Source organism: Mus pahari, chromosome X (assembly GCF_900095145.1).
Source record: "Mus pahari chromosome X, PAHARI_EIJ_v1.1, whole genome shotgun sequence".
NCBI lineage: Eukaryota > Metazoa > Chordata > Mammalia > Rodentia > Muridae > Mus > Mus pahari.
Window position 1 is genome coordinate 72053621 of NC_034613.1, and position 23311 is coordinate 72076931.

General features: G+C 32.8%; 1 protein-coding gene across 8 annotated transcripts in view; it reads left to right on the top strand.

The window, feature by feature from the left end:
• Window positions 1-23311, top strand: part of Dmd (dystrophin) — a 2621826-nt gene that overhangs the window by 1770636 nt on the left and 827879 nt on the right. For all 8 annotated transcript variants that reach the window (XM_029534042.1, XM_029534043.1, XM_029534037.1 and 5 more), the window contains exons 46-47: window positions 8995-9136; window positions 11391-11540. In XM_029534042.1, the coding sequence (XP_029389902.1) occupies window positions 8995-9136; window positions 11391-11540 (292 nt within the window). The remainder of the gene's footprint in view (window positions 1-8994; window positions 9137-11390; window positions 11541-23311) is intronic.

The window sequence follows — 23311 nt, forward strand, 5'->3', positions numbered from 1 at the left end:
AGGTTAAAAGATATAATAGGAAATACTATGAACTGTTATAACAATGCACACAATAATTGTGGAAATGTCTGTGGAGTAAGTAAGGTCTAATTTGTGATGGCAAGGTAACCAATAATTGCTTAAATTCATATGCATAGGAAAGTATTTCTGGCACAGAAAATATTTCACTATAAGTCTTGATAGACACCATGGATTTCAAAGAAGAATAAGTTCTGTAATAGCTTAAGGGATATAAAGAAAAATATATGAAAAAGAAAAATAAGATTTTAAAAATCCCAAAGAGCTTTTTTACCCTTATTCAAGTGTTTGGTTCCATAGTATTGGAACTGGGAAGTTACTGATGTTATAAATACATGGCTAGAGACATTTTAGAAAGATTTCTAATTCTGCAGTATCAATAATGGATGAAAGAGGAGATAAGGTAGGGTGCAGAAATAAGTCAGACCTGGCAGTGAGGTGGGGGTAGAGAATACTGTGGCAAAAGATATGGAAAGAAATAGAACCTCTAAGGATCTGGCCTTTTGATTCTCCCTACTGTCTCCCTCCCATTCCATTACATTGAAAATATTTTGTTGACTTATTTCGTGTCTATCATTTTTGGAAAGATTTTACTTCCCTGCCTCAGGATCTTTGTCCCCATTTTCTCTGCTTAGAATATTCTTTCTCACAGTGATAACATGACATGCTCCTTCACCTGTATTTATTTATCACCTAATCTAATTCAAGTTGTTATTTAAAAGTAAGATGTGATCAGTGTCTTGGTAAGCTATCATTAGAGAGACCTCCTCCTACAACAGATGGGGATAAATACTAGACTCACAGCTAAACATTATGCAGTGTATGAAACATTCCTTCTTTTTGTTAATTTTGTCTAATTCTCATGTGCTTGCTATTGTTTGAACTTCCTATAGTATACTTCAATTTATTGTTCTAAGAAAAGATCATTTCTGGAGGTGAGCATATTGGGGATACCTTGTGAATTCATCCTTTTAAATATTGTTTCTGGTAAGCAAGGAGCTTGCTCCTGATTGTGAATCAGAAGGCTTTCAGTGGAACTTTGATTTTTTGTCCATGTGTGTGACACTAAGTGTTTGAATGGCCTTCATGTCTTTATCTCTGAAATGAAACAGGATCACCTATGACTTGAGATAAGTGGTCAGGGCTGGGTTATGAGTTTGACCTGAAATTTGTTAAAATCTAATCATGTAACTGGAAATAAATAATGATAAAAGAAACTGGAAAATGATAGCTGAGCAAGTTGGAAAGTTGATATTTTCAATGAGGAGCAATCTTCTCTGTGCCATGTGCATTTTACTCCAGTACCATCAACTCAGTAAGACTTTTTATGGTCAGTAGTGAATTTTGACCACTCTCTGGCACCCTGTTTTCAACATTTCTTATCATACTTTGCTACTTTCAGATGCTTTTGATCTTGAAGCACTTAACACTATGCCATTATCTATATGCATTTCCTTGTCTTATTATATATACATATATATGTACATATATATATATATATATATATGTATATATGTATATACTTTAGCAATAGCATTCAAATTGTACAAAACAATATCAGTTTCTATATTGTATCAGACACTAGCAAACCTTCAGAAATATTTGCTACATTTTAATCATTGATATGGTTCACCTAGATCGATTCTCAGCTGATTGCACACATACTCAGATTGGCATTAAGCTTGAATTGAATTTTCCCAGGAAAAAAATGTCAAAGCAGTTTGTCAGAAAACTGAATTAAAGCTGTCAGATGGAACATTAAAAATTCTGAATTCAATAGTTCCCTTGCATACTCTTACAGGTGTTATAATTTTTTGCATATAATCATGCACACTTTGGCAAAATTGAGTTAGTTTAAAAATGTGCATTAATCATATTCTTCCTTTTTGATTTGATCCATAATATTTTTTATCTACCATATTTTGAAAGCTGCTAATGAAGCATTAGGTGAACATTTGGGGTTTCTTAGAGCACACAAAGACTTATAAAAACACTGTGAGGTACCTACCATTTATCCAAATATTAAGCCAAAGAAACTAGAGTCTTGTGGGAGTTAATTCTTCCAAATGCCCTCAGTTAGCTAAAAACATGGAAACATTTGCTTTTTATTTAGCTTTCAGACCAACTCTTGTCAAGCTTCATTCATTTCCGAACATTCATAAAATATGATAACCATTTAATAATGTGATTATATAGATACCCTTGAAGACCCTCATATGTTATTCACATACAGATACACAATTTGAGGACCCAACTACAAGCCAGTTCAGTGTAATTTTGTTTCTGACATTTACCATGAGGGAGGCTGACCTGTCCATGTTATTTCTTTTGTTACAATATTTTTTAATTTGTCTAAAGATTCTCAAATGGCAAGATATTGGATAGTCTTGATTTCAACTTATAACTATTATAATGACCTGTAGAAGTCAACTGACAGAATAGCAAAAAGATAAACCTGAAATAAAAGGAAGTCTAGGGATAAACTGTATTGACATTTTTAACTTACATTAAATTACATTGATAACTGTTCCTTTCTAAGCATTAAAATCTCCCCTATCACAGTACATACTTTCATCAATTTTTTCACCAGTGTTTAAAATGTAAATGGTAACAGAACCACATTTCAAATGGAAGTCATTCTTGTAGATTAAAAAAAAAAGATAAACGTATAAAATCACTCTAAAAGTAAAATATTTCACATTTAATTGCAGATGGGAAATGCTGAATATCTCATTCATTATTATTAGTACCACATGCCTGAATAAATCCTACCATAAGCATTAAGCAAGTAGGCAAACAAAGAAAGAACACTTCATCTGATGAATGCCAACATAAAACACACTTAAATTGTTCTGTCAAGAGACAAGTCTTCAAATGAAAACTGTATTCCTTTGCTTTTCTCCAGTCATCTGAATACATAAACCCCAATCTCAGCTTTTCAAACTTTATGTTGATACTTTAGAAATTTCAGGAAACGCATGCATTTGGAGCAGCAGATTATAACAAGGTCCAGGTGGAATGTTTGTACTACCTTTATATATACTTTTTTTGAGTTATAAAAAATCAAGATAATAAATGACTATTAAGTGCTTTCATATTTTAAAAGGTTCCATCCGTTTTAAGAATTAAATCATGAGAGAAAGATTTCTTTGATGTGTAATTAGATTGTAACAAAGCTCTTACCCATAGCTTTTACTACGTAATAGATGGCTTCTTCTATCCAGAGGTTCTTCACATGTCTTATAAATTAGTGTATAAAGTTAAAATCTATAAAATCATCTGCAAGTTACTGCTTTCAAACTAATACTGAAGGTTAATTATAAGTTAAACTTAATTATTTTTAATGCATGGATGAACTCTGTATATCTTCAATGGCCAATTTATAGTCAGAAAATACAGCAGAATTACATTTGAAAGATGATAATTTTCACAAATTAATTTATTGATTTAATACAACCACACTCATCTTCACTTAGATTTATTTTATGATTTAAGCAAATAGGATATTACTTAACTTGGAAGAGCTAAGGAATCAGAGGCGGCTAACTCACCAGAAGTTAAAAGTATTAGATGTATTCTATGATATTTTATATAAAAACAACCACAGTAAATTATTATTCAACAACAGAAACTCAATAGTACATAAGTTATAAAAGAAAGATTCATAAGTAAATACAGAACTGATATTGCAAAGGAAATAATGTCAGTATCTAGAAACACTTCATGGTAAGAAACTTAACTCCAATGAATTAAAGATAGATTAATAATTTTAGAAACAAGTTGTTTTTAGAAACAAATGAAACCAGAAAAAAAAATCTAAAAGATGAAAGAGAACCACAAATGTGTTCTGAATAAATATATTTATGAACAGTGTGAAAAGCTTACATAAACAAATAATTGAACAAAAATAAAAACATTATACAATACAAAATTGACATTAAAAACCTACAGAGATTTTATATCAATAACATTTCATTATCAAAAATATATTCAATATTTTAATTAATAGACTATATTATGACAATTTTTCTACTAAGTATATATAAATAGAAATATCTATCTACTTATTTATTTGAATTTTTTTGGAGACACGGTTTCCCTGTGTAGTTTTGGCTATCCAGGAACTCACTCTGTAGACCAGACTGGCCTGGAACTCAAAAATCTGCCTCCTCTGCCTCCCAAGTGCTGGAATTTAAGGCGTGTGCTGCCCGGCCAAATAGAAATATTTAAAACCTAGGAAAGCATGCGGAGCAAAGCACTTTCTACCATCTGATGGTAGCTCATGAGTAGCTCTAATGGCAGTATTACAAAAAATAATTTAACAATGAATATTCAAATTCATTATTTTAGCTATATCTTATTCTAATGAATTTATCTAATATATAGGCCAAAATGAATAAACAAATGTAAGATTGTTACAATCAGTAATTATAACTAAACTTAATACCTAGTAACAACGGAAGGGTAAAATAGGTCATATCCACTTATACTTTATTACTCTGATTCTTAAGAATGTTTTTCTCAGAATAACCAATAACATAAGGCAATTAATTATAATTGTTTTGTGTTTGTGCTTCTGGAGATTGAACACAAGGTCCTATACATATTAGGCAAATGCTCTATGACTCCCCAAACCCAGCCCTACTCCCACTATAATATTAAAATAAGAAAATAGGTAAATAATGTTTATAGATTTAATTAGAATTAACTATATAAAACTTAATTGCAATGATTAAGTACATTTGTTTTCTTAGCTGAATACATTTAAGAGTGAAAACATGCAATTATATAATTTGAGAGTTAACAGAAGCTTTTGAAATTTTATTCTTGATTTGGGCTTATTTTTACCAGATTCTGAAAGTAAACAATTCTATCCCGGGTTCTAAAACAAAGTTCTGGCATTCTGGCACCTGCGATAATTCATTTTCCTATACGGTTTATGGAAGCAATGGTAGTAGTATTCCTACTACTAGAAATTTAAATTGTCCTAATCACCTTGAAACAACAACTGATGCAGGACACCTAGACTAAAAACTGGAGAACGTTTTAGTAATAAGTCAGCTTTTTAATTTATATTTTACTCATATGTGTGTGTGTGTGTGTTTCTGTGTGTATGTGTGTGTGTCTGTGTCTGTGTGTGTGTGTACTATATAGGCATATGACAAAAATATGTGTGTGGGGTGTGTGTGTGTGTGTGTGTGTGTGTGTATGCACTATATAGGCATATGACAAAAATATGTCAGAGAAATGAAGCTGTCTTGTTTTTTAAAACCCTTTATATGGTATCATTTTTATTTATTTATTTTTAAGGCATTTTTATTACGTATTTTCTTCCTTTATATTTCAAATGCTATCCTCAAAACCCCCCATACCCTCCCCCACTCTGCTCCCCAACCCACCCACTCCTGCTTCCTGACCCTGGCATTCCCCTGTACTGGGGCACATGATCTTCACAATGCCAAGGGCCTCTCCTCTCGTTGATGGCCAGCTAGGCCACCCTCTGCTACATATGCAACTAGAGACACATCTCTGGGGGTACTGGTTAGTTTATATTGTTGCTCCTCCTATAGGGTTGCAGACCCCTTAAGCTCCTTGGGTAATTTCTCTAGCTCCTCCATTGGGGGCCCTGTGTTCCATCCAATAGCTGACTGTGACCATCCACTTTAGTATTTGCCAGGCACTGGCATAGACTCAAAACAGAGAGCTATGTCAGGGTCCTGTCAGCAAAATCTTGCTGTCTTATGCAATAGTGTCTGGGTTTGGTGGCTGTTTATGGGATGGATCCCAGGTGGGGCAGTCTCTGGAATGTCTTTCTTTCTATCTCAGCTCCAAACTTTGTCTCTGTAACTCCTTCCATGGGTATTTTGTTCCCCATTCTAAGAAGAAGCGAAGTATCCACACTTTGGTCTTCCTTCTAATTGATTTCATGTGTTTTGAAAATTGTATCTTGGATACCCCTTTCCCTGACTTGACGAACACCACCCTTTTGTTCATACCCAGAATGATATTGCTGAGTAGTTTAAGAAGTCTTTAAATAAAACACAATAGCATAGAATGGGGAATCAATTACGCCACATCTTACAATCTGTATTTTAAAATATGGGAAAGGTTCTCTTAGGATGGGAAGGCAAAGAAAATTGAAAATAATGATAGACTCATTATTTGAGTTTCACTCACCATATATTTACTATGCATATGTTCTATCCCATATATTGGTTTCACTCATTATGGTTTCACTCACCATATATTTACTATGCATATGTTCTATCCCATATATTGTCAGAATGCAGATACTATAGATGTAAATAACAACACATAAGGCCTTCACTAAGGGAGTACAATTTCACATGTGAGAAAGAGAGTACATCAAAGAAAATCAAAAGGATAAAATATGTCAATTTTAGGGACTAAAAAGGAAGCCAAAAAACAGGGACAACAAATAGTAGGATTACTATGTAAAACTACCTAACGTGACAAGCGCCCACATTTGAAATTTAAGAAAAGAAATTCCAAGACAGAAGTGCAATTCTACCTAGTGTATTTGAAGAACGCAGAAAAGAGACCAAAATGTTATCAAGAATGGTGAAAATAATGTATATGTTCAGAACTGCATAAAATCAAACAATAGACCAAATTTACCCTAAGTATTACTGATTTGCAGTCCCTTTGTCTAGACTTTGGAAAGTAAAAGAGAAATGTATAAAATTCAGATGAAAATTCTATTTTTTCTTTCTGTCTGAAGCTTCTTTCCTATATACTGGGGTATGATTACAGAATACTCTTCCAGCATTCAAAAGTTAATTTCTAATTCAACAAATGTCTTGTACAGAAATCAAGTGCAGAATTCTGTAAGAATTAGATATCTATATAAAATTTACAATTAAAAATATGATTAAATATTTTTCATTTAAAAATTGATAAGAGAAAAGTGAAATCAATGAAAATGTAATTGAGAATAAGGAGTGATCCACATTATTTATAAATAAATATTATTTAATAAATAAAACTGGACAATCCACATATATAGTTCAAAATTCCTAGTAAACAAAACTGTGAAAAAGAGAGACAACTTGATAACATTGATACTTCTTCTCATTGGATGGAAGATTCTCAACAAGAGGTATATGATTTAATGATTTTTAGCAATACATTTTCTTAAGATATTAAATTATCAATAATTATTTAACTTGATGTAAAATATAAATTCTTTTTTAATGAATATTTTCTTTGTTTTATTTCAAATAGTATCTCCTTCCCTGGTTCAACCCCCAGAAAACCCCTATCCCACCCCCTCCCCCTGCTTCTATGAGGGTGCTCCCCACCCATCTACCCACTTCCACCTTTCCACCCTGGCATTCTCCTACACTAGGGCATCAAACCTTTCACGGGCCTCTCCTCCCATTGATGCCCAACAAGGCCATTCTCTGCTACATATGCAGCTGGAGACATGGGTCCCTCCATGTGTACTCTTTGGTTGGTGGTTTAGTCCCTGGCAGATCTGGGGGTCTGGGTGGTTAATATTATTGTTCTTTCTATGGGGCTGCAAAGCCCTTCAGCTACTTCAGCCCTTTATTTAATTCCTCCATTGGACACCCATGCTTAGTCCAATGGTTGGCTGAGGGCATCCACCTCTGTATTTGTCAGGCTCTGAGAGAGCCTCTCAGGCGACAGATATATCAGACTCCTATTCAAGCTGTCCTGTGGCTAAAAAATATTAATTCTTAACCACATTTAAAAAGTATAGAAACAGCCCAAATTATCATTGTACTCTTATGGAATATTATAGGATACAATAAAGAGAATAAATACATGACAACAAAGCATGTAGAATTATAAACATAAATTTTACTCAAAAAGCAAGACATAAAGGATGACATATAATATTACTACTTTTACATAATGCTTACATTACAGAATATCACAGTGAAAGGTTAATGGATACATGATAGTGAGAAGGAAGCAAGGTACTTCTTATAATAATTTCTCTGTATGATGAATCTAAGTGTGTATTTTCTTTGAGCTATACATAATGATATATGTACTTTCCCGTATGTACATTATTTTCGGTTAAAGGGTTCTATTAGATCTCCCAAAAGATGACAAAAGCAAACATAATTTATTTTAAATATAAACCGTTTTGTCTACCCATAAGTCTTCCAATCTAATATGTAAAAGTGAATTTATGCCTAATTAAAATATATACAATATATGCATTCATATAAATAAAAACATCCACCAGGATATCATACCCTGTATGTCATTTTTGTTATGTTTGTCTCTTCAATGAGAAGATTTGTGTTATTTACCATTAGATAGTCTCTAATTTATCTTTCTTTAAACCATGCAGTTTCATATTTGTATTTCTATTACTAGATTAGTTTTCCAGAAGGAGGAAATATTAGGCCTCAAGATATTTTTGCTTGTCACAGCTGGGAATCTTATGCATAATGGCCACAAGTGCTGCTAAGTATCTTAGTATTAGGACAGCTCCTCCCACCTAAGAGTTTTTGAAGGCTAAGTGCCACTGTTGCCTAGGTAGTGAAGTCTTCCTGAATGTAATAACAGGGTACTGCAATTCTTGAAATAAGAGTTTTCTTGACCTATTTTTGTAGTTTTTGAAGTTTTAAAACAACTGTTCAAAGTGGATGAAAGATAAATCATATATTATGGCTATCTCTTAAGTAGCTTGCTTTTTAAAAACATAATTGCTGTTGCTTTGTTTGGTCAGTTGGTTGGTTAGGTTTGCTGTTTTATTATTATTAATAATCATTCCATTCATTTGCATCTCAAATGATATCCCACTTCCCAGTTACCTCTCAACAAGCCTCCTCCCACATCTTCCCCCCTCCCCCCTCTCCTTTGCCTATATGAGGGTGCTCCCCCACCCACAAAGTACCTCCTGTCCTACCACTCTGGCATCCCCCTAAATCCCTGAGAGGTGTATCATTTACAAGAATTTTGTTATTCTTAATACAGGATCGAAGAACAAAAGAATGTCGTGTCAGAATTTCAAAGAGATTTAAATGAATTTGTTTTGTGGTTGGAAGAAGCAGATAACATTGCTACTACTCCACTTGGAGATGAGCAGCAGCTAAAAGAACAACTTGAACAAGTCAAGGTAATTTCTCTTATTAAAATCCTCAGGGCCTATTTGTATAAAGCACATATAAATCTATTTTAATGTATTTAATCATTGATTTGCTATCCATTATGTTATCTGTAGTTCTTAACAGTATGTTTTTTCTCCCAACTTTACTTTTTTAACCAAATGACTGTTATTTAACATACTTACATAACACATACATATGTACATGCATACATACATATACATACATATGGATGGATATATGTGTGTTTAGATACATATATGTTCTTTATACACACAAAGTGCCTACCATTTGTTTTGAAAAATAATTTAATTTGTTTTAGAGTTATTTCAGGGTTTATAATTTCAAATAAATTTGAAAACTGAAGAGCCAAGTGTGAAATCAAAAAATCTCTATATATAAGTGGGAAGAACTTTACAATCTGCTTTATACTACATCACTGGAGACTGAGCGTTTCACTAATGAATAATTTCATTTATTATTGGAGACATTGTCAAGTAATACTGTATCAGTTACTACTTATATTAACCAAAAGTAGTGTTTAGCTTGGGCTTACTTCATGTGAACATTGAACTTTTCACATTGGTTCACATTCCATACTAGTTCACTAGACACACAGCATATTCGAGAGATAGTTTTGTTTTTGTATGAACTCAAACATATCTGCTAGGACCTCACCTGGCTCACTGATGTGTCCTGATTATGTGGCTAATTTATATTTTATGATTTTAGTTTTCAAAAAGGAAGTCTTTTGGAACTATGTTATTTTAATTTTAAAAGTAAAGGTGAAAAGAGAATGAAAATTAATATTTTCATGTACTATATGTCAAATATGAAATTTATTTACAACTATATTTTATTTAATCATCATGTGAAACATTGTAGCTGTTCCTGTCATTGTAGAGTGTTATAAAATAAAACAAAAGTAGAATTGCTTATTTTTCAATGATTCAGTTGGTTTACTCAGGCAAATTATAGTTCAAATGGACCCTTTACTTCTGTGAAACAAAGAAAACATTAAAAGTTACATCCTATCATGATGGAGACCACAAATGAAAAACAGTTGCTTAGATCAGTAGACAAATATTAAAAGCATACTATATATCAGTTATTATAATATATATTTGACATTTCAGTACTGAAAGCTTGTGAGCCATTTGTAAACTACTACTCCCTGGGGGGGGGGGGGAATAAATACAGTCTGTTCTGTAAAGCCATCTTTCCTGAACTTATTAAATGCCATAAATAGCATAATTGATAGTTTATTGTGTGGACTTTTTAGCAGTATTCATTTATGAATAATTGCATATTGATTTTTTTATTCTTCCTGGACAACCTAGATAATAATGTACAATAGAACTTTCTATAAATATAGAAAAGGTCTTCATGTATTGTTGTAACCACTAGCAGCTATATGTACATTATGAAATATAGTTTGTATAAACATCTAAGGAGGTTTTATATTAGGTTAGATTTTAGTAGTTCCTCTGTTGGATCCTGCAGTTCCAAATAAAATTTAGTTATGATCACTGGTAGATACGTGCATCTTGTGAAAAGTGTAATAACAATATGATCCTAAATGGAAGATCATAAATTTAAATTTCAGGATGGAATCTTCCAAGTTTGAATTACTACTTCTATTAATAATTATTAGCCTTATGACCTTGTAGTTTATATTTAAATCTTCTAATGAAGCAGTGTTCTTCTAAACAAAGTGACAATAACAATTACTTTATAGGATAAATAATTATTATCCTTTATGCTTAATACTATTGTTATTTCCATATTTTAAGATGAAGTGAGGTTACACATACACACAGAGAGAGAGAGAGAGAGAGAGGTGGGGGGAGAGAAAGAGAAAGATATTGTCTACTCATGTGCATGCTATTGTATGTTATGACATGCTGAAATACCTGGGAGTATGATAGAGACAGTCCAAATGTTCTATTTCTGATAAAGCATATGCTTTTAGAATAACTGCTTGTTATATTCTTTTAGAGTTCTATATGTCATGTAACATTTTTCACTTGAAAACATTCTCAAGGGAACAAAATAATTTAGTCCTCTGTAGTGGTTTATTTTCTTGGATGCAGTTGTTTCAGCCCATCAGCTATGTGCTCTTTGGAAGTGTTTTGGTATTTTAGGTGCCAGTGGACCTTCAGTAGAGTCGCTTCACTTTGATAGACTAATCAATAAAGGTGACTCAAAGGTAGTTGGAGTTGCACTGTAATTCATTTTAAATGTTGTTGTATTTGTCCGTTTCAGTTACTGGCAGAAGAGTTGCCCCTGCGCCAGGGAATTCTAAAACAATTAAATGAAACAGGAGGAGCAGCACTTGTAAGTGCTCCCATAAGACCAGAAGAGCAAGATAAACTTGAAAAGAAGCTCAAACAGACAAATCTCCAGTGGATAAAGGTTAGATATTAACCATCTTCTCTGTCACATGTGTTAAGTGTTGAAACTGTTTCTATTTGCTTTGTTTTCTGAGCTTTTTCTTGGAAGGAAGCAGAAGTGTGGATTATTCTTTTGGTTTGTAACCTATGTGATTTGCCTGTATATTTTGCTATAAACACAAAGCAATAGGTGATGGTGGATGACTTTACATTAATGACCAAAGGCAAAGTGTGAGCCAATGTTTTTTGGAAAAAATATTCCATTAGTTGAAACATTAATAAAGCAATTAATATGAAGTGTAATTAATCAGGAAGTGATATGATATACAATTACTATTTTAGGCCAAGAATACAGACTTAAATACTAAACAGTGCATTCGTAATATACTCAAAAAGGACTCAATTTCCAGTTCCTTTACTTTGCAAGTCCTGATTTTTTCCACCAAGGATACACTCTAACATTGATGTAAAATATAAAGCGTTTATAAGCTTAATGCATATTTTTAAAAACAAACTGTACACAAAAATTTATATTTTAATCCAAATTATTTTGACCCAATAGCATTTATTTATTCCATGGAAATACTTCCCTACTGCTTAACTGCTACAAAATCTGTCATTAGTCCAGTGAATATTCATGTATGCATCTGCTTCCATTCTGACTGTCTATCAACAAGTAAAATAATAGCGCAGTGACAACTCTTATAATCTTTTGGGATTTGTATCTTGTTCACTAACATAAAATTAACATGTCAAAAATTCATCTATTTAAAATATATAACTTCATAGTTTTGTTTTATTATTTAAAATCATCCATAAGACATTATATCATCAAATTTGACAGGTAGGCATTTTATTACATAATCCTTGGCATTGGTTACAAACCATCATCATAATCAGTTTTTCTTCACCCCACACTAAAACTCTACTAAGGTTAAAGAGTTCTCTCTTTAGCCTCTGGTATTCTCTCTATCTACTGTGTAGCTCTGTGATTTGCTTAGTTCAGGTATTACATGTAAGTAAAACCATAAAGTATGTATCTCCTTGTGCCTTATTTAGTTCATTTAGCATATTTTGAGGTTCATGGATGTGTTGGAAGTTTTTCTTACTGATCAAACACACACCCAAACAGAAAAAAAGAGAGAGGGGGTGGGGAGAGTCACTACCTACAAAGGACTATATTTTGAGATATTCATCAATTCCTACCATGTTTAATTTCTTATATAAGCATTCCATTGTTTGGCTGTGGGTCTCTGGATCTGCTCCCAGTTGGTTCCTCATTGATGCCCCTCTGATGACCACTGGACTAGGCAACAATGTGTTAGCATAGCTGAATTTTATCAGTGATATTTTCATTGACTTTTTTTGCCAGTTGTGTTTGTTTCTATTCTGAGTGTCTGGCTGTCCTGCCTCTGGTACCTATCCATCCAAGCAGTGTCAAAGTTAAGGACATTTCTGGGCATGGGTTATAAGTTGGTCTAGTAATGGGATGGCCGCTCCCACAAATTATATGCCACTCCAATATGACTTTCAGGCAGGACAGATTGTAAATCAAGATTTTACCATGTGAGTTTGTGCTCAGTCTTATTCTATCTTGTTAAGACATGGTCATTGGATATCCCTGGGAGGTCTTCTTCTTCTTCTTCTTCTTCTTCTTCTTCTTCTTCTTCTTCTTCTTCTTCTTCTTCTTCTTCTTCTTCTTCTTCTTCTTCTTCTTCTTCTCCTNTCCTCCTCCTCCTCCTCCTCCTCCTCTTTCTCCTCCTTCTCCTCCTTCTCCTCCTTCTCCTCCTTCTCCTCCTTCTCCTCCTTCTCCTCCTTCTCCTTCTCCTTCTCCTTCTCCTCCTTCTGTTTGGGGAGACAGAGGAGGAGTTTATATGCAAAGAAAGGGGAGGAACTGGGTGTAGTGGAGGGAGGGGATACTGTGGTTGACATGTAATGAATAAGAGAAGAATAAAAGGTTAAAATTTTCAAAAAATTCTATACTTCTTTGTTTGAATTTGTATATTTCCCATTTGTAACTAATGGGATAGCCATTGTTTATATTATAATATTAAATAAAACTGGGAACAAATTTTCACTTAAAATCTCCAGACCCTCAATTTTTATGGCATTTAAAGATATTTTATTAAATTAATCCCCTCCCTCTTTGACAATGATACATTTCTACTCTTGTCAGTACTCCCATATCACTTCAAAGAAGATGACAGGCATCGAACAACTTCCATAGGGAATAATTTTTTTTCCATTTCATTTTTTCATTTGCTCTTTCTTTTTTATTAGATATTTTCTTTATTTACATTTCAAATGCTAACCCAAAAGTTCCCTATACCCTCCCCCCGACCCTGTCAGCCACCAAACCCAGATACTAATGCACATGCCAGCAATATTCTGCTCAAGGGACCCTGATATAGCGGCCTCTTGTGAGGCTATGCCAGTGCCTGGCAAACACAGAAGTGGATGCTCACAGGGCCCCCAATGGAGGAGCGAGAGAAAGTACCCAAGGAGCTGAAGGGGGCTGCAACCCTGTAGGTGAAACAACAATATGAACTAACCAGTACCCCCAGAGCTCGTGTCTCTAGCTGCATGTTAGAAGACTCTCAATTTTAGCCTACTTCCAGGCTCTACTCATTGTGGTCTCTTCTCTATCTGCATCTGCTAGTATGTCTGTTCCCTTACATAATGAAGCTGCTCCTTTAAATGTATCCTCCACATATGCTTTTAACCTTTAAAGATGTTCTTAGGCTTCTCCTTCACTTTTGGCAACAATTCTACTATGTTATTTGTACAGTTCAGACATGTTAACCTTTTTCCATCCAAAATGTACAGGAAATTGTGATCCTGAAAACTAGGACCAAATATGTTCCAAGAAGATACTGAAGAACTGTAATTTTCATGTAACACAAAAAGGTTTTCTTCCAAAGTGGTACAATTACCTCTAAAATGTGCTTGTTTCATCAGCACCTAACCAAATAGAGAGGTATGAGGAAGAAAATAATTGAAACCGCAGGTTATTTATTGTATTCTAAAATTTACCATGCTGAAGGTCTTGTAGAGATCATTTCCATGACTGATAAACTATGTAGAAGCTCATAAAAGTATCATTTTTCTGATATTACAATAAAAAATCTTGTTTAGAACTCTAATTCAAGAAGTAGATATTATTTTAAAAATCATTTATTTTGAGATATCATATTGCCTCTCATTTATGTGACAGATAATAGTAAAACATTTTTCTGAAGGGTGATTTCTCAATGAAAAATAATGTTTTCTTTGTTAACAATTTCAAAATGTCCATTTAAACATAGACAGTTGCAGTTAATGTGATATATTAGTAATTTAAAATTTGTAGTTGCATAATCATACAAAGAAAATCTTTAGTATAGGAAAAGTCAAAGGAGGATAAATATTCCAAATGTTATATAATACCTAGTACACCTTGATATCACAAAAAGGAACAGAAAATTGTAATTATAGGAAATATGAGGTACAAAATCTTGCAGCTTTGTGGATGGTGAAACTAAAGGGTTTATCACTTCTACAACTTACATCCTTCTTGCTGTGTCTACTTCTTACATTACCTTTGTTTTTTTTATTTGCAAATCTTTGCTTATGAATTGGAATATTTCCATGTCCAAAGATACATATATGGATGATGTCATTTCTACCTGGATATTGTTTATAGAACATGCTAGTCTACTCTCCACATCTCGCTATATTGTTTCATCTATTTTTCATATCCTTGTCACTTCATGTCTCCCCTCATTTTTCACTTTTCTTTTTACAAGTGATGTAAGGATTATCTTTGGTATCCTATTATGTTCAGCACATTTGAATCCAACATAATGTTTGAATCATATTATGTCTTACCTTTCTTTAAATAAAAAAGCAAATATGTGGATCTTTCTTAACTTTGTAGGTTTCAGATTAGTCAGGTGGAAATAACTTCATGAAGCTAAGTTACACAATTTCCAGATTAAGATACTAGCTTCTGGGAAGATTTTGTGACTTTTTAGTTGAAAGATAAGTGTCTCCAAGAATAATACCACTCTTTAGCCATTTTTTGTTGTTTACCAACAACAAACCCTATTGTTTTTCCTGTATATAATATTCTAAAATCAAAGAAAATATAGGAATTCTCATTTTATTAGGTTGTTGTTTTATTGATGAAGACAAGGATTAAAATTCTTTTAAATAAACCATAAAATGCTTCTTTGTGGAGAACCAGATGCTATGTTTGACAATTATATCCTAGTGCATCTCTACTGTAAAACATTTACTATTGTGTAATATAGAAAACATATACATAGTTTTATATTTACTACTCTTTATTTTAGGCAACTTTACATGCACTACATTCTATTTTCTAATAATCATAACAAATCTGACTGCATTTCATAAAATTAAATTTTGTTTCACTTTTTTTCCATTCACAGATACTTATATTACCGTTTTAACTTTTTGAGTGCCATGGCAGTATAAAGTGACATACTGAGACTGAATCATTTTACAGACTCAGTTAAAAATTGTACTGCAAAGTGAATTTTAGTTGAGTGAATCTTCCTAGAAAATCTGATTTACTTTACCCAGAAATAAATTAGGTTGAAAACCATGTATCTTCAAGCTTAGCATAAAAGTAATTTTGTAATAGTGCTGAAATTACTCTTCAATGAAATCACAAAATAAAACCATGAAAGTAAATGTATAATTCAATTCTTCAACCAGAACATTTTCTACAGTACTCTCTAGTAACTGTTTCTAAATTTCCAGAAATTTGGTTCATTTTGGATTAACTTCTAATCATATTATTTCTAAATATCCAAGGAATAAACAATTTAACAGTGCTCTTTTCATTTATGTTAGTTGAATGAATTATTGGTATCTTTTCAGGTATATTTGCAATGTAATGTCAGTCATTAGTAGACATTACTACAAATGTAGAAAGCAAATGTAGAAAATGATATAAAACAAATGCTTGGCTATTCCACTTCTTGCTAAATTATGAATAGTGCACCAGTCAATTTTCTGTCACAGTATGGTGAATAATAGAAGCATTATTAGAGATAATTCAGTATTTACCCCACTACAAATTTTATAACTATAGAAGAAAACATTTCACTGGAGCTATTACCATGCTTACTAGTGTATTGGGATCCAAGAAAGGGCTTTATAATATATACTATAAAAGAAAAGAAGTAATTCATTGAAATATAGGTAATAGCAGGGGCTAGGTTACTCCATATGATATCTGATGTACTCATGATATTGCCTGATAAAGCATATCTGATATACTCACGATATTGCCTGATAAAGCATATCTGATGTACTCATGATATTGCCTGATAAAGCATATTTGTTGCAATATTCACCCAGTCCTTTATTTTATAAACCTATAAACTGAAATGATATTATGCCAGAAAGTGATGTCTACTTAGTCAGTGGGCATATAGTCTGATGGTTTCTGAAATCCATCACCTGGAATGTTTCTTTATGTAGTTAAGTTTCATGAGTTCGTTTATTTATTCATTCAACTATCTAATGAGTGACTATGTATCACATGCTGTTCTAAGCATATCATTATCTTTCCCTACCCTTGTGTTATTTAAAGGACATGCATAATTTTATGGGACTTGGCATTATAAATATTCATATCTCTAATTTATAGTTGCTAAATAGGTTGAAGATGAAAGTTGGGTGAATGGAGTGTTAATTTAGTGTTTATAATATAACTGTCCTTGACTTTGCCTCCTATTAATATGTACACAAGTGATAGACTAGAGTATATCTCAAATTGCCTTAATGTTCTCACTTTTGCCTGTTCTCCCATTACAATTTTAACAGTCCCTTTCCCTTCTTTTGATTACCCACTTTTAATAATAAAGGGTATATAGAATATCACCCTCTAAATATCAGGCTCTTATAGATGGTCCATCACAGTGCTCAATAATTGTAATTATAATCACTGCTAATGCTATTACAACCAGCAGTGCTATCTACCTTCTTGACATTTCAATGATCTTGACAAGATTGGTCTGTTCAAGAAATATGATTGTCATTATTGCAAAATTAGTCACTCTGTAAGTGATGTAAATTTATAAGAATATATCCCTTTCTATTTTCCAAACTATTGGGATTTTGAATAATAAGAATATAGATCAGATAATTTATAAAGAAAAAATGAATAAGGTTGATGAAAAACCAGTTTTCTGTGGTCATTAATAATTACTGATTACATTATGTGTTCCAGAGATTATCATCTATATGGCTTCAAACATTTCTAAGCCATACTTTATTTATTTCACTTCAAAACTCAAACAGCAACAGATATAGATTTGTCAGCTTAAAGAGGAATCAGTACATGTGCAATGAGTAGCAGAGAACCTGGCACAATTTAATTGAACAATACATTTAATTTTAAAACTACAAGTGTTTTTAATAATATTAAAGCTCGGAAATGAAGCACATCATCCTGGCTGAAATAACTTCATCAAATAGTAGTAACTATGGCTCTTGAAGAGAAACCTGAATTAGGAATGCAATGGCTGGATGTGACAAGTATTTGGCTCACTTAAACAACAAAATGGCCCTAATAGAAATGACATTCTAATGAACTTGACGTAAAAAAAAAAAAAATGTTTAACAACCAGCATGTCAGGTGAAAGGAACTGGAAAATATTGAGCTTTTCTGTTCACTTTTAATAAGCCTAAACAAACAATATTGTATTTATTCACCAACACTTTCACTTTTTAATCTATGAACCTATCTTATTTTAGCTTTGACTCTTGAATATCTTTACAATTGATTCATTAGACTGGTTCTAACTCAGGAATCCAGGCCTTGTTATCTATCTCTTCCCTACAGTATTGATGTTGATAGAATGATTTTTTTCAAAGTTACCTTGGTTCCAGATATTATTTATTAGGGATTTTCAGCTAATATAATTGGTTCAAGACAATGCTGTTTTAAAGTTATACATAAAAAGCTCAGTCCATATTGTATAACACTGAAATTTGTGCTAGGATTTCTTTACATATAAAACATTTCCTTTTGTCACTGTGTGAATGCTAAGACTGCATCCAATATGAAAATGTATTCTTCAACTTTCCTATGGCTGATACTTTATTTAAAAGGTAAGCTAATTTCCAGTAAAAACAGATTTGATTATTCTTGGCAAACATGCTTTTCTCCTAACATTGAAATTAAACAAGAAAATGTATTATGGTAAAAAAAAATTGAGGAGAAATTTTTCATAATTCTTGACTTTCAGTATAACATTTTAAAAGTCCATTATTAGCACAAACACATTTGCCCTATGGCAGTGAATTTGAGACAGTAGAAAAGATTACAATAGAAAAGGATTTTTCCAACACACAATGATTTTCTTATTTTGTTTCTGCAGGATCTTTTCTGACTAGATTATATGACATACACCCTATAACTAGAAGGTGCTTCCTTACTGCTTAATAATTCAATAATATTGAATTGAATGGCGGTTTTCATATACTGACTACTTAAACAGCGTGAATAAGGAAAGAAAATTAAAGGGCATATTTAAGGATATAGATTGTAAATTTTATCCTAGTTTCATTATATCACCTGCAAAGCTAATATGTAATGTGGAAATATAATAACAGAGCTATTTTTATGAAAGGTCAGAATCATATCAAAAATGAATATTTCAGTGAATTCTTTATACTTTTACATCAAGATATGTAAGTTTATTTATGTACCAAAAAGAATTTAATACTAAATTCTGACTGTTATATGCATGTTAGCTGACCCCTGGTACTTCAAACTGGAGAAAAAGGGATAGTGAACACTGACCAGCTGATGTATTTCATTTTTGTCATAGACCACCTGCCTGGGCTTATAACAGATCTGTGATGGGATTCTTACCTTTTATTGTGTAGAAAATGGATTGATAGATTGGGCCTGTGGCCAATGAACCATGGAACCCCTGGTTTTCAGGAAAGAGTTTATCACCCTTTGATGTTATTTCTGTCTCGTGTCAGCTGAGAAGGATGAGCTAGATTATCTGTGAGTAAGTTGAATGCCAGCAGCAGCATTGCCCTCATTTATCCCCCTTATATAGTTCAAGGCAAGTGTACTGTGGAGCTTCTGAAGGGGCTGATCAGAGCCTGATTGAGGAAATTTTGCTGTGCTGCCTTTGAATCTGCTTGCTGACATTAAAACTAATTATCAGACTTCAGAGACTTTCTTTGTTTGCTGTGCAAGTCAAATCATTTGAGTAGAATGATGCCATTCTGATTTGTGAGCATTTTCAGTTAACATTGGAAAGACTTAATTTGTCTTCGGCATGGTTGATCAAGTGTGAGGGAAAACTGGTGGACCAGATACCAAAGTCACTACAAGGATATTTCAAGAAACTTCATTTGTCTTTATAGTTGCAATATGTAGGCAACCTATTGATGACTATATATTCTATACAGGCTAAAAAGACAATTCTTAGAAAGTTAACATATTCTTTTTCTAGTGTGAAGAATATCAATATTTTGAATCAGATAGTAATGCTTGGACTTATTTAGGCTTTGAAAAAAGAGTGAAATTTCTGCAATTCAATTACAGTTTAAGTGATTATCATGGAAATCATTTTTGCTATTTTTTTCTGCTTTTCCACATCCTTGTCAAATGTAGTAATTAATTTTATATCACTTGCTTGTTATTTTTCATGGGTGATATGTTGCTTCCTCCTAAAACACTTGATATGCTGATGAAAGGAGAAAGAAAATAAGTTTCTATTGTTAGGTAGATGCCCAGTTATTGGAAATCAATAATAGCTATCCATAAAACAGAGGGGATAATATTTAAAAACTATAGTTAAAATATTACATTGTGAGTGGGTGAAAACTATTTTAAGTACTAAAATAACAAGGGAAGATACTCTAATTAACATTTCCAATCATTTGTATTGAAAATCAAATGTGATACAACTAAATAATAACTTCTAGTTTTAGTGAAGGATCAGAGTTTCTTCTCAGTCACTGTGGAGCACATTTTCGTAGAAGTATCTAATATATTTGAGGTATTTTAACCCCTATATTTTCCCTTTTATTTTTCCATTGAATAGTCTTTCAAATATTATTTGTATTAGTAAATTTTCTGTTGCTCTGACAAATCATGATGATCATAGCAACTTACAGAACTCCTAGGGATTAAAGTTCATAATGGCAGGGACAGCATCACCATATGCAGGAAGCAAAGCAGCAGGAACAGGAAACTGAGAGTGCACACCTCAACCCACAACATGAACAGGAAAAGGAGCTGGAAATTGTGTCAGGCTTTTATTCTCCAATCCCACCTGCAGCTACTTACTTCCTCTTTAAAGGCTCCAACTAGCAACCAAGTGTTAAGTGTTCCAAAGCTAAAGACTACTGGGAAGAAATTTCATTCAAACTACTATGGTAATTTGGATTCTCCTAAACAGTTTTACATATAAGTTACATACACACATTATATAAATATCTAAAATCTAGCACTAAATAAGCATATATGTAAATTAAAATATGTATTCCCATAATTATATGTAAATATATAAAATAATTTTATATATTAGATAGATAGATAGATAGATAGATAGATAGATAGATAGATAGATAGATAGATTATATGTGTGATGAACACCCACACATGGAGAGAGACAGGCAGGAATAGAGACACACATAGAGAGAGACAGAGACAGAGAGAAACATGTAGAAAAATAACACTCTTTACTTATTTTTCTGTTATTGGACACCTAGTTTGGTCCAATAACTGAGGTACTGTGAATAGTTCTGTAATAAAAACTAATGTGCAAGAATCTCAGTGATATGTTGACTTGGAGTCTTTGGGGTGAATATCAAGAAGTGGCTTTGCCATATCACGGTATAGGTCTTTTTGAGATAGACTAGGAACTTCCCTACTGATTGCCATAGTGGTTGAAATAGTTTATATTCTATTTGCTGTGTTTGTGGAGGATCACCTTTTAAAAAAAGAAAAAAAAAAGGTACTACTAGTACCCAATTTCCCACTTAATTTGAATGTGACTTCAAATAATTTGCTGGTTTCTATAATAGCCATTCCCATTCCAATTTTTACCGTCGACATTCAATTTTAATATTGGAAAGATCACAAAATTTTCAATTAGTAATTCAGTCCAGTCCCTATTTATCCACTCACTAACTCCAGACAAGTAATTCAAATCTCTTTTGTGTCCCCATGTCCTCATTTGCATAATGGCAGCACATAAGTCTTGTTTGTACATTTCCAGAATGCAATGGGGAACTAAAGATACAGCATTCACTGTAATACTTTATTAAATATTATGAAGTAGCTAAATTGTAACTATTATTACAAGACAGGCATCATAAAATTTCACCACCAGTAATAAACAAGAGAGGACACATCATCACATAGAAATGGAATTTCTCAAGCTCACTACTCATAAAAAAAAGCACCCCAAGCCCCATTAAAATCTGGCTCTTGATGCAGTGGCTCTTGTGGGACATTTGAGATTTCTGCCATCCTAGCGTTTTTCCAGATGTGACATGATGAAGTTTGGTCCATTTCCTTGAGACAAAGTCTTACTAGAAAACCCTGGCTGACCTGGAACTTGCTATGTATATAGACCAGGCTAACTTCCATCTCAGAGATCTAATTGACCCTGCCTCCAGAGTTCTAGGCTTAAAGGTGTGTACTCTTCCACACTTGGCTTTGAATTACTTTTTAAATAATATGAACACTAGTTGTCAAGTGTGTATATAGGAGTATACCAACATTTCTATACCACAGAAGTTGTAGATGGTTTATTCTGAGATGATGGAAAGGCTTTTTTTCTCTCTTGCTATGAATGAAGCACGACTAAACAACCACCAGAAGATACATAGTAAATTTTAACTGATGTCTTGAAAATACTATACTGATTTATTACCTTTGAAACACTATTGGGAGTTGATACATTCCCCCACATAACTTGTTTACTGCAACCCATTTTATTTGCTTCCACTTCTTTATTATATATTGTATGAGGTTGACTACTACTCACGTTGTTCCTGGAAATTCCTTCAAAACATCTTTCTGCATCAATTTAGCCCAGAAGTTTAGACCACAAACTAAACAGCTAAAGAAGTTGATTGTGTCAGTACATTTTCCCCTCATTCAGTCTTTTTGACAATAGTTGATATATAGACCAAGTAGTCAGAAAATAGTATTATTACATCTTATAATAAGGATAATATAAAGTTCATTTTTGTGTTTGCCACATTAGATTGCAATGAGCTTTTGTATGGGTTATCTTCACAGAAGACAATCATAAATTTCGTTTACTCATTATAACAAAAATGTAGATGTAGAATTCTAAAGTTATTAGAAACTTCTCAACCTGGCAAGTTCTAGTATCTGGACTTCAAGTCATCAGTTTAAACTATGTTATCATAAAAACTGTAATGATATTATATAGCAAATTGCTTTAAAACACTCCCTTAAAATGATAACCAAGAGTTTTACATGATCTCTGGATCAAAAAGTTAAGCTGCCTTTATTTGCTCAGTGTGAGCTTATGTATGAAGAACTTAACTATGATAATTTAGCTGTGCTTCATGTGTTATCTCGTCTTCCAACACAATTCCCTCTTTCTATTTCCATGAATCAAAAATGGATATGGACTTTTGTGACTTATGCTAGGATTTGTCTCACTGCCATAATTAATGAAAGTTGTTGGAAAGTAAGTCACAAGGCCAGCCCAGATCTAATGGTTAGGTTAATAAGCTCTGCCATTTGATAATAGTATATGCATACAG